The 17,040-nt window shown below is 36.9% G+C and overlaps 2 protein-coding genes across 3 annotated transcripts; both read left to right on the top strand.

Annotated features, from left to right (window-relative positions):
- The first annotated feature begins 762 nt into the window (after positions 1-762).
- On the top strand, positions 763-5,858 carry LOC147564891 (protein CLT2, chloroplastic-like). The gene is made up of 10 exons (XM_086650938.1): positions 763-1,441; positions 2,095-2,240; positions 2,456-2,493; positions 3,087-3,202; positions 3,951-4,050; positions 4,147-4,182; positions 4,320-4,370; positions 4,506-4,629; positions 5,366-5,491; positions 5,570-5,858. Exons 1-10 carry the CDS (start codon positions 1,041-1,043, stop codon positions 5,716-5,718), a joined length of 1,287 nt encoding a protein of 428 aa, XP_086507064.1. The 5' UTR covers positions 763-1,040; the 3' UTR covers positions 5,719-5,858.
- Positions 5,859-6,932: 1,074 nt separating this feature from the next.
- LOC147564890 (dynamin-related protein 3B-like) lies at positions 6,933-16,228 on the top strand. Of its 2 annotated transcripts, none has more exons than XM_086650927.1 (20): positions 6,933-7,551; positions 8,643-8,925; positions 9,026-9,054; positions 9,153-9,254; positions 9,429-9,497; positions 9,581-9,640; positions 9,847-9,960; positions 10,311-10,359; positions 10,721-10,830; positions 11,066-11,158; positions 11,328-11,420; positions 11,519-11,656; positions 12,605-12,718; positions 13,551-13,649; positions 13,765-13,807; positions 14,229-14,374; positions 14,466-14,612; positions 15,031-15,083; positions 15,194-15,293; positions 15,695-16,228. In XM_086650927.1, the coding sequence occupies exons 1-20, from the start codon at positions 7,195-7,197 to the stop codon at positions 15,866-15,868; spliced, it is 2,373 nt and encodes a 790-aa protein (XP_086507053.1). In that variant the 5' UTR covers positions 6,933-7,194; the 3' UTR covers positions 15,869-16,228. The 2 variants fall into 2 exon arrangements, with proteins under 2 accessions (XP_086507053.1, XP_086507046.1); XM_086650920.1 differs by having other exon boundaries at positions 6,935-7,551; positions 15,670-16,228.
- The last annotated feature ends 812 nt before the right edge of the window (positions 16,229-17,040 follow it).

Raw genomic sequence — 17,040 nt, 5'->3', positions numbered from 1 at the left:
CTGTATATATATATATAACCAGAAATTTACTTGAGAATCGTGGGGAAGAAGGCAGAACAGGTATAGGGTTACGGGTTTCTAGATGGATCCAAATGGGCTTTGATCTGCATTCTAGTCTTTATGGCTCTTTAGGGCACTCACTGTATGGACATTTCTAAGGCACCAACAATTCTCTGGTAAAAAGTGCTAGACAGAACTGGGATTCAATCGTGTAACAAAAGATTTTCTTAAAATATAATTTATCCTGTCTGAAATCCGATAAATTTCACTAATTCTTTAAGCCCTATAACAAAATGTTATGATATATAACACTAATCTTTAGACTTTAGAACAGTATATATGATATAACAACAATATTTATGTTTCGGCATACATCAAAGTTAGATTATGGTCTTCATCCTACCAGATTCGAACTCCATGATAAAATTGATGAACAAAAAATTGACAGAGGGTTAGAAACGTAAAAATAGTTATTAAACTTCGACAAATGATATATTTCCTTGAGACAACACCATGCCAATACTACAAGTGAGTGCCCCATAAACAAATGTCTCGTGTATGTGTAGAGAGAGCATTATAACATACCTTATTTCATTATCAAAGTGATGTAGGCTCCCGATTAAGCACAAAATGCGAGAAGTTCCATGTGTAATCTGGGTGCGGACGTTTCGGCCGGCTAGGGGCTAAAGACTGAGTTACTGCCTCATTGCAAAGAAGAAAGATGAAGTGTCTGATTACTAGTCACATCCAGCATGCCATTATGACACAATAACATTAATGGAAGTCAAATAAAGGGTAACACACTAACACTCTATGTGTTTGATAAGGAGTACATAAAGGATGTGGAATGGGGGGTTGTTATGGTTGATTTTATTTCCAATCAAACCCTACCATGAAAACAACCCTTTGAAAATACAAAACACATAAGTTAAATAACTACTCCCCTGAAACCCAAAAGATGGCTTCTCGAGTTATTAGGAGCTGTTTTTTCTCCAAGCTCACATTTTTCTCCCACTCTTAATTCTTCCTCTGCATTTTCAATGGCTACTTTAACTTCTACTTCTTCCACCCTTTCACGATTTCAATCCTCTCATTTTCACAGAAACTCAAATTTGATAAAATACCCATCTTTGATAATCACCCCTACTCCCCAAATTCTCAATTTATCTTCTCAGATTTCATCATTCAATGGTGATTTTAGGGTTTATTGTGACATCAAGAACAAGAGTTACTTTCAACAGAAGTTTGCTAGAAAACCCAAATTTAGAATTTTTGCTTCAAAAGAAGAATCAAATGTTTCAACCCAAATCAATAAAAGTCAAATTCTTGTTGGTTCTATAATCACAATTGGATTAGCTGTTGCAAATCGAGTTCTGTACAAACTTGCTCTTGTTCCTATGAAGGAATACCCTTTCTTTCTAGCTCAAGTCACTACTTTTGGGTAATTTCTTATTGCATTCATGAATTTTAAGCATTTTTACTCAAATTTCATTTTGTTATAGTAAGATCAACTCGAGATTAACATTTTGATCACAGTTTTAGATGTTTATTTGGATTGTAAATTATCTTATATAGTTTTTGCTAGATCAAGTAATAGTTGGTGTTAGTCCCACATCGATTGTGGGAGAAGGTAGTGGTCACTTTATAAGTGTATCAAAAACCCGACTTCTTGAGCTAGCTTTTGGGGTGAGATAGACCAAAGACCACTCTGGGGCACGTAAGGCCCATAGACCACAATCCCAAATTGACGGTGAATTGGTTACCCATTGAACTCAAACTGAAGGCCGGATAATGTTTCAGATAAAAGGACTTATAGGATGAATGAGAGGATGAAGCTAGAGGATGTTCATATTGATTGGTCTGAATTCCATTGTACTACTAATAAGTATAAGTATTAACTTCCTACAATTATGTGCCCACCTGAAAGGCTTCAACACTTGCTACGTTTAACCAATCACCTACAGTAGTCCATTTTCAGACGCTCCCCCGAGCGTCATGGGATATTACGGAAACCAATTTATTTATGCTTACACATTTTCCCTATGAATTGCCAAATGTTCAGCATTAGCGATAATCATTGTTTTCCAAATGCAGGTATGTGGTGATTTATTTTGCTTTTTTGTTTGTACGATATGGTGCTGGAATTGTAACCAAAGAAATGCTATCAATTCCCAAGTCAAGTTTTGTTGCTATTGGTATCCTGGAAGCTCTTGGCGTTGCTGCGGGGATGTATTCTGGAGGTATCTAAGTAAAATTAGAGTCAATTATCAATAAGCAATTACTTTGAAGCAAGTATTTTTTTTTTCGGTCCTCGTTATATATTGTTTCAGTAGAAGTTCGGAAAATTAAGGTTCTTATTCCCCAGTGGACTATGGAGACCAAGAATGGATTTATAGGCTTTGTGTTAAGTTGGTTAACGTACTGATTGACTTCTGTTTACCGCATATCTTTACAGCTATGCTTCCTGGACCAGCTATACCAATACTGAATCAGGTAATATTGATTTTTATTATAAATTTAATTGTTGATGCAGATGAAAAAATGAAAAGGATTCACCAAAATAAGATGAAGTTCATCAAATCTGAAATTCTTACTCTATAGCATAACTTCAAATGTGTGTTTCATGCGATAATACAGGACTTAATGAAATAGTATGGACTTCATGAGTTATCAGTTATGAGCTTATGCTTTCAGCTGATTATGAAATCTTTTATTAAAAATGGATCCGTGACGAGACGCCTCAGTCACTATGCTCCCCTCCCCTAACGGGAGGTCTGTTCTGGCTACAGTGAGATCATTTGATTCCTGTATGGAGAGTCTTGTGTTTGCTGAGCTTAGAGCAGTTATCTCGGATAAAGGGAGGTCCATTTTACAGTATATATATATCTTCGCGGGCGATGGTACTGGCTGTGCCGGCAGGGCATATAGCCCATGCGCCTAGTTTCTGTACAAATAGCCTAGTTTCTGTACAAATAGACTCGGATCCAACTTCAGTTTTATCTTACAAGTGTTTGCTTTCTAGATAAGTCAAATTATCAGCTTGAGATTGAATCCTCACTATTTATTTATATGTGCCTATTTTGCAGACATTTTTGGTGTGGCAGCTCATGTTTTCTACCTTGATTTTAGGAAGAAAGTACTCATTTAATCAAATTTTCGGTTGCTTACTCGTAGCTGCTGGTGTCGTTGCAGCCGTTGCTAGGTACATATTTTCGGTTTCCTACTGATCTCTGACAATTTTGATTCATTGTTCTACTGTAAGAAGGTAAACAAACGTATCCGATCAACTGGTTCGTTACCAGGAAAATTGGTGCAAAATCAGTACGTATTAGTTTTTCCCAATCAAAGTTGACAACTGATCTGATCTGGTTTTCAAACATGATCCGAACAGTTGGCGATCCACTACTCTGATTATTCTTGGTATGTTGAAAGTGATCAGTGGCACTACATAACAACAGAACTACCGTCTTTGCTTCATTAAATATTAGTCGGTGGTATTAAGTTTGTGTACATCCTTGAACCAATTCAAAACAGTTGGCAATGAATGGAGAGGCCCTGTTATATTCTTGGCCACAAGAGTAGGGTTTGTCCATGTGGTGCTATTCTCGTCCACCCCCTTTCGTGTGGCATTCTCTTAGCTTAACAGGCTTTTCTAGGTGTTGTTGAGCATGTGGGGGCGTAGCTTTTGTACCATATTAAGTTTATAGACACTTAACTTAGAACCATTTGCTAATGAGCAGAAAGGCCCTAGATGCTACATTCTTAGTCGTGAGAGTATTCTTTGTCCACGTGACACTATTCTCACACATAGGTCTTGATCATTTCTATGGCCATGTCAGACACAAATATCCATCTAAAACCATTTAAGAATTTCAAAAACCACTTCACACTCACCCAACACCCACAAACTCACATACTATCTGAGTTATTTGTGTTCATTATAAGTGTAGCGGATCAAATGAGGGTCAAATGTTTTCTGAAATTGCCTTCATATGGCCAGCACTGATGATAGCTTCATCTGCACTTCAAGCCGGTGCGTCGATTCTCAAGGTTAAATCAACTGCACTTTTTCCTTCGTTAGATGAATTTCGTGATATGATGTAGTGGTTAACTAACTAAGCCTTAACTTACTATGTATCTCCACAGGAGTTTGTCTTTATTGATGCGGAAAAGCGCCTCAAGGTATTCATTATTTAAACAGCATAATGTTCTTCCCGTAATTCTTGGAATTTCAGAGCTATTTCCCGTTAAGGAGGTAATGTTTTCTTGCTCGGTTTCATGTTCAGGATCTTTCAATGATCCAATTAATATCTTGACAGGGGAAACCAGTTGACATCTTTGTAGTCAATTCTTTTGGATCCGGGTTCCAGGTGATGTTCGGTTTTCCCACTAAAACAGTTTCTAATTTTTTCTTAGGCGAACTTTTGGATGTACTAATATATCAACCTAAAACGAATACTATTTGTTAATATTGGTTTGATAATATTGTTAATTTGGATGTTTAGGCTCTCTTTGTACTGCTCTTCCTGCCTTTCTTATCAAACTTGAAAGGAATACCATTTGTCGAACTTCCTTCATATCTAAAAGCTGGTGCCGCTTGCTTTCTGAATATTGGTGGCAACGTCGCAGGCAAGTCTCCTCATGTTATCGTCTTACTAGTTTTCGTCTTACACATTATTTGCGAACTTGTGCAAACCTTAAAATTTTGAATAGGGAGCTGAAGCCTACAAAAATTGATGAACCTCTTTTGACAAAAGAAATTTTGGCCGAGAAAGTTTTGGTCATTTTTTCCATCACTAAAACTGTTGCTACCTGAGACCAACAATTTAATCGGTCGTATAATTGTAACCACTTCTGGGGAGGGTAATGTAGGAATAGATGTAGGCTTTAGAGAAGAAATGACAAGTTGAACGAGGTCCAAATTGTTGGCATTCTAGGGTTGGTATTCAAAATTAGTGCTGTTGGGTGGTCATGAGCTTGTCGCACCTCCAAGTGGTATTGGGCCTCTTTTACTTGAAAAGCTAGCTCGAGACACGAGGCTTTCCCTCACACTTGTAAACTGACCACCACCTCATCTCCGAACCAATAAGGATTAACTTCAACAATCCCCCTTCCATAATAGGACTTAGGTAAACCTGGCCTCTGATACATGGGTGACTTAGGCTTCTTTCGCCGTCAAGTGGTCTTGGGCCTCTCTCATTCCAAAGGCTGTCTCAAACTTGTAAAGCAACCACCACCTCCTTCCACAACCAATGTGGGATCACTCCAACTAGTTCTATAATATCCTCCAGACTATTTCGTTCGGTTTATGAAAATTTATCCAAGTGAGCATTATTCTAATGCTTATATATAAATGTATTTACAGATTGCGCCGGAGCACCTATGTTACCCTTGCTCTTCATATCTACAAATATGGCTTTCAACATTTCGTTGCTTAATCTGGTCAAAATCTCTTCTGCTGTGGTTTCTTCTCTCGTGTCAACATTAGCAGGTACCGTATCTTTCATTTTAGACACCAACTTATTAGCGTCCCTCTGTTTCCAGACTAACATTGTATTTTTTTTTGCAGTTCCTATTACTATCTTCATTCTCACTCTTCCGCTGCCGTATCTACCCGCAGGAGCAAGCTTGAGTCCATTCTTCCTAGTTGGAAGTGTAATTCTAGTACTGGGTCTTGTGGTTTACTACATACCTCAGCGTACCAATTCAGAACTGTAGAAAATTCGATGAATTCATTTTTTAGATTTATTTTACATATTCTTGTTTAAAAAACATTATAATCCATGATAGAAATGGGTCTTCTTTTGTTGTATTTTATCAGATTCCACTTTGCCATTTTATTTCATTTGGTTCTTCAATCAGGTAACCTCAATCTGTATTCTTTATAGATGCTAAGTAGTCTTTGAAATATTTAAATGTGAATGGGCCACTCAATTACAATTACTATTGATCAGCTTTTGATGTACTTTTAGTTTTTTTTTTCGAAGCAAATCTGTGCAAACTGCGGAAAATGTGCAGAATTGTGCAAACCTGTACAAGCTACTTATAGACTTCTTACCTGTGATGAAGGGGAATAACACTCTGCCAGCAACAGCGCCGACAAAGGTTTTCTTTTTTCATCTTATAGGGAAAAAAGATAAGGGGAAGGGGAAAATGAAGATGGATGTAGAAAATGAGGATGGTGGTGATTGATGGAGAAGAGGGTGGTTGTCGAAGTAGATGATGGTGAAGGAGAAGACGAAGATGGTGGCCTAGGGCCGGTGGTTGTAAGAGGCGGTGACAACGAACAGTAGTGAAGAAGGTGACGTAGTATTTGGTTTTAAGCCCTCAATTTAGTTGCCCTTGTCTCTATGTTTTCCACTCCCGTAGCCGTAGTGATACAACTAGCAAAAATCTAGATAATTGGAGAGAGAAAATAAAATCAACGACTAGGATTTTCTCGAGAATTTGCACACAAATCTAGAGAGAGTTGACTCTCAAATCAAAACGGTTGATTTCAATTTCTCTCCTTTCAATTTTGGTGCCTAATTCATTTTCCTTTCCACTTTCTACTCCAAATGTTCAATCTGACACTAGAAAGAGAGCATAAGCAAAAAAAAAAAATTCTATTCATCACTCCATTTTGGTCCCTCCGCCAACCCTCCGGTCATGTAGCGATATATCACCTGAGTGTGGAACAATTGGATAGAGAATGATGAGAAAATATACTCAAGTGATATGTCGGCACATGAGGGAGGGATCAGATGGATGAATGGTATTTTTGAAAACGAAATGAAATAAAAGTGAAATAAAGTAGCAAGAGAGAAGAGGGGAACCCGCCAAGACCAATTTCTGCGGGCACACGGCTGGATCGAACCAACCCAAGTCAATAAAAAAGTTCACTTTCATTGGTTTACTAGGTACAAGGGTAGTATTGGAAAATATTTCTTCTCTCACCAAACAAACTGTAAATCCCATTTGCCAGAGAAGAATAAGGAATTTGTAACTCCAAACTTGGTAAAATTTGCTTGGGGCGGGGGAAAACTATTTTCTTCCCCTCTAAGTTTTCCTCCGACACGTATTAATCACAATCAAAACAACAGTTTATTCAGTTTCCCTCTCTTTCTGTCACTTTCTCTCACTAAAAATTCAAATTCTTCTTCCAAACTTGTTTTTAGGGTTTCTTCTACTTCTTGATTAAGAAACCCAACAACAATGGCGGACGATTCATTAACTTCAAGTCATTCTTCTACTCCTTTAGGTCATTCTGTGATTCCAATCGTTAATAAACTTCAAGATATATTTGCCCGACTAGAGAGCAAATCGAAGATCGAGTTACCTCAAGTTGCTGTTGTTGGAAGTCAAAGCAGTGGAAAATCTAGTGTTCTTGAAGCTTTAGTAGGTAGAGATTTCTTACCTAGAGGTTCTGATATTTGTACTCGACGACCATTAGTTTTGCAATTATTACAGACAAAGAGAAATTCTGATGGCATTGAAGAAGAATACGGAGAGTTCTTGCACTTGCCGAAGAAAAAATTTTATGACTTCTCTGAAATTCGTAAGGAAATTCAGGTTAGAGAGTCTTTATCATTTCAATGTTGAAAATTTTGGTACTAATTGAACTCCATCTTGTTAATTTTAGGTTAGTTGTAAACCTTTCGATGAGCATTGCCATTACACAGCATTTATATTAGAACTTAGAAGGTTTCTTCTTAGTATTGACCTAGATGTTCAAACTGGGGTATGGGTATTGAACTTGGAGATCCATATTTTGGTAGAATTGTGGGGTGAGTCCTGTGGCTGAGAGTTAGAGGTCTACTGCCATGCTTTAATCCTGATCCTCTATACGACAATACTTAAGTAAAGAAAAAGAATAATATATTCAACCTAGGGTAGGGGTATTCAGCTTGGAAATTCATTCATCTCTAGGTAGAACTCGATCCATCTCTCCGCGCGTGAGTCTTGTGTCTGATAACTTGGAAAATTGGATGTCCGCTGTCAAGCTTTAATTTTGGCCCTTTGTAGGACAATACGAAAGTAAAAAATATTTTAGTAGATAGAGAGAAATTAAGACATGTTCGTTGTTGCCATTACTGCGCAAGAAAACCATCACCCATGCCTGCGATGAATGCAATTAGGAGATTACTTATATATCACCCCCACCCCACCCCGCCCCACCCCCAAAAAAAAAGTAAGGAAAAAAGTGACCCTATTGTGTAGCCTTCCGTGTTCTTTGTATTCAATCCTACTATGTTTCTTATCTATACCAAACTGAGACTTAACTATAGCTATCTCTCAACTTAATCATGGTACAAACGGTAACTTTAGTAGTTTTTTCACTTGGGATTCGATTTGACCAAACTTTAGCCCTAACTTAAGAGCTCGATGAGAAGAACGCGTTAGTATGTTAAGCTAAGCAATTGGATGAGAGTGAACCAAGTCAAAAGTTAAAAAATGTTCCCAGCTAATACGGGCTCCAACAATCTATATAAAGGGGGCCCGCTACTGGTATTTTTCCACCACGGATGGTATGCTGAGTCTTAGTTACCACTTAATCTTTTGAAGAGACTTGGTTTTCATGAAATATTGTATTTTACTTTTAAAACGGGATTTTTTTAAATGTTTGAGTACTAGGCATAAAATCTCTTTGTTCCTTATTGCAGTCGGAAACAGATAGAGAAGCAGGTGGAAATAAGGGTGTTTCCGAAAAACAAATATGTCTTAAGATCTACTCACCGAATGTACTTGATATCACATTGGTGGATTTGCCTGGGATAACAAAGGTGCCGGTTGGTGACCAGCCATCTGATATTGAGGCACAAATCAGAACAATGATTTTGTCATATATCAAGCACCAAAGTTGTTTAATTTTAGCTGTTACACCTGCAAATGCTGATTTGGCGAACTCAGACGCACTACAAATTGCAGGAACTGCAGACCCTGATGGTAAAATACTCTCAAGAATATCATTATTCAATTGAAAATATGATAAGAGATAGTGGTTTGGCTCGTTAATATTTGATAACAAGGCTTTTTTCTTGTCCAGGTCATCGAACAATTGGTGTAATTACAAAGGTATAACCCATCGAAACTGTTACGTCCTAAATTCGTAAATTTTCAGCAACATGTGCTGTCTGTCATTGCTGACAGTTACTGCTTTATCTTTGTGTCAGTTGGATATTATGGACCGTGGTACCGATGCTCGCAATTTTTTGCTTGGAAAAGTTATCCCTCTTCGTCTAGGTTATGTGGGTGTTGTTAATCGAAGCCAAGAGGTAATCCTATCACCTAAAACTTAATTTATCTTGATATCTTTATTATGTTAGCACCACTGCAGCACTATTAGTCCTTACTTTTCTTTAATTATGATCTAGCCTTTTCTTTATTTGTTTAATCCTTGAAGTTTGACAGATTGCTTAATTTGTAACTTGCATTGTGTCCCGCGACAGGATATTATACACAACAGAAGTATTAAGGATGCACTTGCCTACGAGGAGAATTTCTTCCGGAGCCGACCTGTAAGATATGCCACAGCTAACTTGTTACAGGGAAAAGGATAGAGCTTTTAGCGGTTCCTCATCTTTTTATTATGACATTGCAGGTATACAACTGTGTTTCCGATCAATGTGGCATCCCTCAATTAGCGAAGAAGTTGAATCAGGTAAGACTATTGAGTACTATACAAACTATAAATTGTTAGTGCTAATCTTCTTCCAGACAGATAGAGCACATTTTTGAAATGCTCGATATTTTTCCATTTTCTCCTCCCCCCTCTCCCACCATGCCATTTCATGTGTTTGATTTTCTTTATTCCATATATCTATATAAAGTTACAACATCACCCATATTCTTTGAATATGTTTTCAGATCTTAGTTAAGCATATCAGGACGGTACTTCCAGAGTTGAAGTCACGCATAAGTTCTGAATTGGTATCTAAGGCAAAGGAATGTGCAAGCTATGGGAAAATAATTACATCAAAGGTATGTCTTGTTGTTTCGTTAGATGGTTACACTTTTTAGCCGAACATTGAGGAGACATACTTTTAATGTTCGACCTTTTCACGAACATGACATTTATTTCTGAATCCAAATTTACATTTTGTGCTCTATACCATTTTCACTGAGATTTCTAGCAATATCTCTTCCTCGGTCTGCATGTAATGCAACAGACTAACATTTGGTTTCATTTGGAAAAATGAAATTGAGCGAATCTACTTACGTTTCGCTGTTATATTATTCATTCTCTGAGTTCCTGACAATCTAATTTTATGTCTGTAGGATGCAAGTTTTGCATCATCGACTAATTCCTTTCTGTTTGGTTCTAAATTCAGGACGGTCAAGGAGCCCTTCTCCTGAACATTCTTACAGAATATTCTGAAGGTAAAGTTTCTTTTGTTATGGTTATATGAAATGATCTGCTAAATCTTCATGTAGCTGTTCGGTTAGGATACTTCTGTCTTCTTCTCTCTGTAGATCACACCTAGGGTTTTTCTAATGCAAATATTATGAGCGGCTAACTTAGTATACGACCATAATACTATTGACCATTTTTCTTCAGTTTCATGTCAAAGCGTCTTGCATTTTATTAGTTAGGCTAGAACGAGTGAAGCATTTTAGCTTTGATCATTATCTCGAAGTCCCAACTACAGGAAGTGGTTTTTCTTTTTGCAGTGTTGCCATTCTATCCAAGTCGAACATTTTTGTGCTACTTATATCTATTTGATTTATTGGCACTTGGCAGCTTTTTCGTCAATGGTGGACGGGAAAAATGAGGAAATGTCAACATCCGAACTCACTGGCGGGGCTCGGGTTCACTATATCTTTCAATCAATATTTGTGAAAAGTTTAGAAGTGCGCAACTTAACTTTGATTTACTCTTTAGTTTTGTCAGCGTAATTTACCCCCACTATCATTCTGAATTTGTGTTACTGCCTTAAATTGAGATTCCACTGCTTGATTCAACGTCAACTGTTTTTGTTTCATAATCCATTTGCTGGTACTACTGCAATATGGTAATATTGTGCTGTATAGAACAAATTGTATTAATGATGATTCGAGGCTTATGTAACTATGGATCTTGTTGCAGGAGGTGGATCCATGTGATGGCTTAACCGACGATGACATTCGCACTGCCATTCAGAATGCAACGGGTACTAAGTCTGCTTTATTTGTACCAGAGGTGGGTGTAAAAAATGATTTTATCTACTTCCTTGGACTATTTTGTATTCTGCAATCTGAAGACCAACTGAGTGTCTTCTATTTATTTTATGAAATATCGAAGAGAAAGTTCCCTCTCTAGGAGTTTCTGCTCTATAGTCATGACATTCTTTTATACCCTTAAATTGTAGGTACCATTTGAAGTTCTTGTCCGGAGGCAGATTAGTCGTTTGTTAGATCCAAGTATTCAATGTGCAAGGTTTATCTATGATGAATTAATGAGGGTATGTACAGATTTTGCTTTCATACAAGAGTTTAATACCAAATTTGTTATCATTAGCTATCATTTGGACTGAACACTGAAGTAAGTGGTTGGGTTCAGATGAGTCATGGTTGCATGAGCCAAGAGCTGCAACGGTTTCCTGTGCTCAGGAGGCGAATGGATGAAGTGTGTGGAAATTTTCTACGGAAAGGTCTTCAGCCTTCTGAGGCAATGATTCAGCACATAATTGACATGGAGGTATGCCACTTCAAAATTCATTTGCATGCAATTTTTTACAAAAACAAAGATCTCTACATGTATCAATTTGGTGTTTTATAAATTCAAGTTTAGTGCATTTATCTTGAAACACTGAATGAATTTTATTAATAAGAGAAACTGTACAAGGTTTGGTTCAAAGAGTCCGATGCTGAAACAGTCATCTATGGAACCCGACAAAAACTACAGTTACATGTTATGAGTTAAGGCATCCCAATTGTGCACAAAATATGAATAATATTCAATCTTGCATGTTTCTGCACTCTCTTCCAATGCTATAGGATTTTCTTATGGCCGCAATGAGATTATCTTTCGAGTGCTTCTCGTCTTTAACAATGCGGTTGTTTCGCTCCTTGTCTTTAAGATTCCTTTCGGGAGGAGTCAAGTTTCACGTTTTCTTCACATGTAGGACCAATATTCTATAACCTCGAGTCTTGACGCAAAGTTTGTATAAATTTTTTATCTGATTTTAGTCTGTCAGTATGATTAAGTAATTCAAACTAGAACCTACTTATTTTCTGGTTGGGTTTATCTTCTTCCCGGGAAACTGATAAATTACAGAAGGGAAGGACTTCCTAAGCAACTGAATAATTGTAAGAAGGGGGGTAATGCTCCTTAAAGATAACTTTTTTGCAACGTCCAAATTATTCAGAAAGTCTTGAGGTATTTGACTTTACGTGGCTGTTTTCAGCCAAGTGACGAAATCTTTTATCGACATTCTATAGATTTCTAGGAGTCTCCACAAATTCAACAGCATGTTTCATATTGCCCATGAATTGTTCTTACTTGATTGCAGATATTTCTTATTTGGATCCAAATACTTCTCTTTGCTTGCTTCTATCTAGACCATCTATTTAAGTAAATATTTATGAATGTTCTAGCATATATGCTACAAATTTGTGACCACTGGTTTTGTAATCTTATATATAGATGGATTATATAAACACTTCGCACCCAAATTTCATTGGTGGGAGTAAAGCTGTAGAGACGGCATTACAACAGAGAAAATCCTCCCGACTACCTGATCTCATCCCGAAAGCAAAGGTAATGCCTCCTGTGTATAGTTTTAAATATCCATAACTCAGACTGGGTCATTGACACAAAATGGACTCTAATCATGAGTCAAACTTGAACCTCATAAACATACAAGTTTGGCCAATTAAGATGAATTCTGTGTACTACTTCATGACCTATGAGGTGCCTTGGCCCAATTAACTTTCCATTGATTGATTTTTGTGAATTTCTTCGTTGAACAAGCCAAAGAAAATATATGCTAATAAAATATTAAGTACATTAGTTGGGTTCGAAAAGAACCCAATACCGAAGAGAGTATAGCGAAATGGGCATCGTTATAAACTTATAATAACACCTCCCAATTCAGTATCAAAACTCTACAGGACCCCAAGGATGTTCCATGTCTTCTTTTCGCCCAAAAGTACAATAACGGATAACCGCAATGCCACTAAGTGTTAACTCTAAGCTATCGAACTCTTTTCTTCTCTCTCTAAAAACTGCCGGTTGTGAGTCTTCCAAATTCCCCATATTACGCATGAGATATCATACTCCACAATTTCTCTTTATTCTTCCTTAGAACTTCTCTTCATGCATGTAAAGAGTCGTTCACCTCTTTTGGGGAACTTCAAACAGCATTAATTTCCTGCAGAAACAAGTTGCACACCTTCCAAGTAGGTGAGCAATGTAGGAACAGATGGTTCATTTATTCCTCGCCTGCCTTACACAACACACATCTATTTGTCTCTGCTTGTGAATCTTTTTTCTTTGTTTTCTTTGTGAACTTTGTGATTTTATTTTGAGATTTATTATTTTCCTGTCATTTTTTCACTTTATTAATTTTTTTATGCTGCATGTAATGTAGGAAGTGGTAGATAATGAGAAAGTACCACCATCTGACAGAAGTCTGAAGTCTCGGTCTATTTTTAGTAGATCTCCCGCTAATGGAGTTGTTGTTGATCAGGTATTTGTCTCTGCTTTAAGTTGCATTTCTAGCGCATCTTAATGATTAGTGTTTCATGGCCTTTGCCTAGTCTGATTTAATCTACCCTCTTCTGTTCCAACCTACTTGCACATAGGGAGTTCGGCCTGCTGAAGCTTCAGAGAGGGTTGGAACCCAAGGTAAATTTCTATTAATTAGTAAGGGAAAACCCCCAGTAAGTAATTACCCAAATGAGTTCTCTATCTGGAGTGTTTCCACTTTTCCTTGTCTTTTCCTGTTCATCTAATAGTACTAATCTCAAAATAAAAAATTTAAAGGTGAAGATGAATTTCGGACTTCATACTGCCAATCTAATTCAGTATTTGTACTTCAAAAAGCAGCCACCTTGCGTACCATTTGGTATCTTGTGCTGCTCCTTTCTTTTTCCTTCAAATGCAAAGATTTTATTAGAAAGTCCTTCGGACATAGAATCACAAGAATTTTGCAATGTCAGCCCTCGATTGCTTGCGCTACTCTCATCCATTTATGTAGCAGGTAACAATTTACATAACCATTTGGTACCTAAGTATTTAATTAGTGATGATTTTGTTAATTAATCAGGAAATTCCACTGGTTCAACTTGGGGGTCATTCATCTTTGGTGGCGGTGAGAGTCGTACATCCTCCAGAGATAATTCAACAAGCAAGTCAGATGGTGAACATGTTCATAATAAGGATCATGAGTTTTCTAGGATCCATTTAAGAGAGGTAAATTCTGAAACCCTAGACTAAGCAAGCAGCAATTCTATATCATATTCAATTTGTTTCAACTGTTGTGCTTAATGGTATCTTTTTATAGCCACCAACTACCTTGAGGTCCACAGAGACCCATTCAGAGCAAGAGGAAATTGAAATAGCCGTCACAAAGTTGCTATTGAGATCATACTACGACATTGTCAGGAAGAACATTGAAGATTTGGTGCCCAAAGCAATTATGCATTTTCTTGTAAGTGTTTTATTTTCTATTAAGAAATTACATGTTACTTTATGTAGTCGAGTATTCTATTACAATTAGCATATCTGTATAAATTATATTTTCAACCCTTGATAACAACCTACACAATAAATGTTAAATGATATATTAATATATTGTATTATGCTCATAAGCTTATTGAACCACCAAATATCTAAGCTTAGTTTCCCACTCTACAGACGCCAAATCAGATGGGCGAGATAAAATATAAGAGAGCCTTTTATCGAGGTGGGGGAGACATAGATTACTAATTTAGGTTCTTCATTTATCAACTATGCTAATGAAACATGATCGATAACTTTGTTATGGAATCATTGAAATGGATCTTTCTCTAGTTAATTGGACCCACATATTAGTCGTGACTACTTCTCTAACACTGTATCGTATCCAGGTTAACCATACGAAAAGAGATCTGCACAATGTCTTCATCAGGGAGCTATATCGGTAATATTTTTGGCATTGGTTAGATACTTATCCAACTTCATGAGCTGACTCTGTGAAGCAAATATTTTACGTGCAACTTGACCTAAAAATGATGCATTGAACTGAAACAGAGAAGACTTCTTTGAGGAGATGCTCCAGGAACCTGATGAGATATCCATCAAAAGGAAAAGAGCTCTGAAAACACTCAAGGCTCTTGAACAGGCTTTTAGGGTGAGAGCCCTTGCTTCTTGAGAAGTGACATGATTCTTCAAACTCAATAATACTTAATCTTTTAGTAGGACTGTTCTTTTGTTGTTGAATCAGACTTGCATGAAGCTCAGGCCTATGAAGCCGACTTGTTTTAGTAAGGGGAATTAATAACCTCATGGACTCCTAATTCAGACTTTATGTCTGACTTGAACAGACCCAAAGTCCGTAAAGAAAAAGCATTCTGGAATCTGACTTAAGTTAGTTCGGATCCTTAGTCAGATTCCGTATCTGGATCTGAAAACAAAAAAGGATCCTTTAGCATCTTAATTCCTAGAACTTTTGTATAGAAATCTTGAAAGTCTACTTCTAATCGATTTTTTGCCTTGTTTTCTGGCAAACATTGGATGAATTGCCACTTGAAGCTGAAAACCTTGAGAACGGATATGGTTACGGAACTGATCCAACTGGGTTGCCAAAGACCCATGGCCTCCCTTCATCTTCATCATCTTCATCGCTTAACTCACAAGGTAGTGACTACAGCTACCCATCTCCCAAACACCATAGGTCGAGGAAGTCATCTCATTCAGGAGAACTGAACTCATCGATGTATGGAAATTCAGACATCAACGGAAGTGGACGTCCTTACACGGGAGGACTCTATCCGACTGTTGATGCATAGGCTTTAGCATAACAAAGCTTCTTATAGGTTTTCAAATTGATTCTTGTTTGATTGATTTCCAGTTCTTCCTTCATTATCGTTTGGGTTTCTGAAACCAGGTTGAAGAGAAGATTAATGCTTATATAGACATAGATATTACCAGGGTGTTTATGAGTTATAATTAGTAACTATATACAAGTGAAAGTATAGAGTAATTCTCTCAAGTTGTTTTGACTTTTGATTTTTCACTACGTTTAATAAGAAAAGAGGCAATTGATGTGTTTTTTTAATAAGAAAAGAGGCAATTGATGTGTTTTTTTTTACTTCGTGATTAGTGACACTCAAACAGCATCTCCAATGCAATATTGAAATTCTTAATTGAAAAGACATCTCTCCTGTATCACTCTAAACATTTAAAAATTACTTCTGAGTGTCATTTTTTAGATGGATAGTTATAGTATTAATACTAGGTAGACAAACGAGAGATGTTACATCATGTTGAAACTTAAATGGAGTTTTGCATTGAAGAGAATTTTTTGTAAAATCTCAAAACGAGATTTTTTTTTCTATTCTCGTCTCTCTTCTTTCTCTATCCTTCGTCCACTTCAACCACCATCATCTCAACGTCTCTCTCTCTTTCTTTTTTGATGAAAAGAATCAACGTCTCTCTCTTGAAAGTTAAAGTACATACTTCGGAAATATAAGATAAAGAAAAAAAATAACTGTTAAAATTGATTAGGTGGAATAAAGTTTTGAAAGCCATTGTTAAACGTTAGGATAGTGTGAGGCCAAGATTTCTCGTAGGTAACAAATTCGTGGCTAAATTCTGAACAACCAGAGGAAATGAACAATGTAAGGGGTTGGTGATTTTCGATAAAATTTTTTATCAATCCAGGTTTGAATTAAGAATGATAAATCCTCTTAAAAGAAAAACCTTGGAAATTCTTTACTTTCTTCTTTTTTCTTGTGTTTTTTTTTTTTTGGTTACTGAGAAGCTTAAAATTTCACCTCCAGAGCTTTGATGACAGAATACACAGGAAATAAGGACTCTCAAGAATGGAAATCCGGGTGCTGGTTCACAGAGTTCTTCACCTTCTAACCCTAGGCCCC

This window comes from Eschscholzia californica, unplaced genomic scaffold (genome assembly GCF_041429995.1).
Source record: "Eschscholzia californica isolate CP2 unplaced genomic scaffold, dmEscCali1.0.p SCAF_1, whole genome shotgun sequence".
Lineage (NCBI taxonomy): Eukaryota > Viridiplantae > Streptophyta > Magnoliopsida > Ranunculales > Papaveraceae > Eschscholzia > Eschscholzia californica.
The sequence above is the reverse complement of the archived record's forward strand: the minus strand, read 5'-3'. Positions and strand labels throughout refer to the sequence as shown.

What these genes read in the sequence shown, in the direction of transcription:
- LOC147564891 (XM_086650938.1), top strand. Translation starts at nt 1,041, where the DNA reads ATGGCTACTTTAACTTCTACTTCTTCCACCCTTTCACGATTTCAATCC. An exon ending in CTATACCAATACTGAATCAG is followed by an intron (nt 2,494 to 3,086) that starts GTAATATTGATT and finishes CCTATTTTGCAG; the next exon opens with ACATTTTTGGTGTGGCAGCT. An exon ending in TCTCGTGTCAACATTAGCAG is followed by an intron (nt 5,492 to 5,569) that starts GTACCGTATCTT and finishes TTTTTTTTGCAG; the next exon opens with TTCCTATTACTATCTTCATT.
- LOC147564890 (XM_086650920.1), top strand. Translation starts at nt 7,195, where the DNA reads ATGGCGGACGATTCATTAACTTCAAGTCATTCTTCTACTCCTTTAGGT. An exon ending in CTGCTTTATTTGTACCAGAG is followed by an intron (nt 11,159 to 11,327) that starts GTGGGTGTAAAA and finishes CTTAAATTGTAG; the next exon opens with GTACCATTTGAAGTTCTTGT. An exon ending in AGAGAGGGTTGGAACCCAAG is followed by an intron (nt 13,808 to 14,228) that starts GTAAATTTCTAT and finishes TTAATTAATCAG; the next exon opens with GAAATTCCACTGGTTCAACT.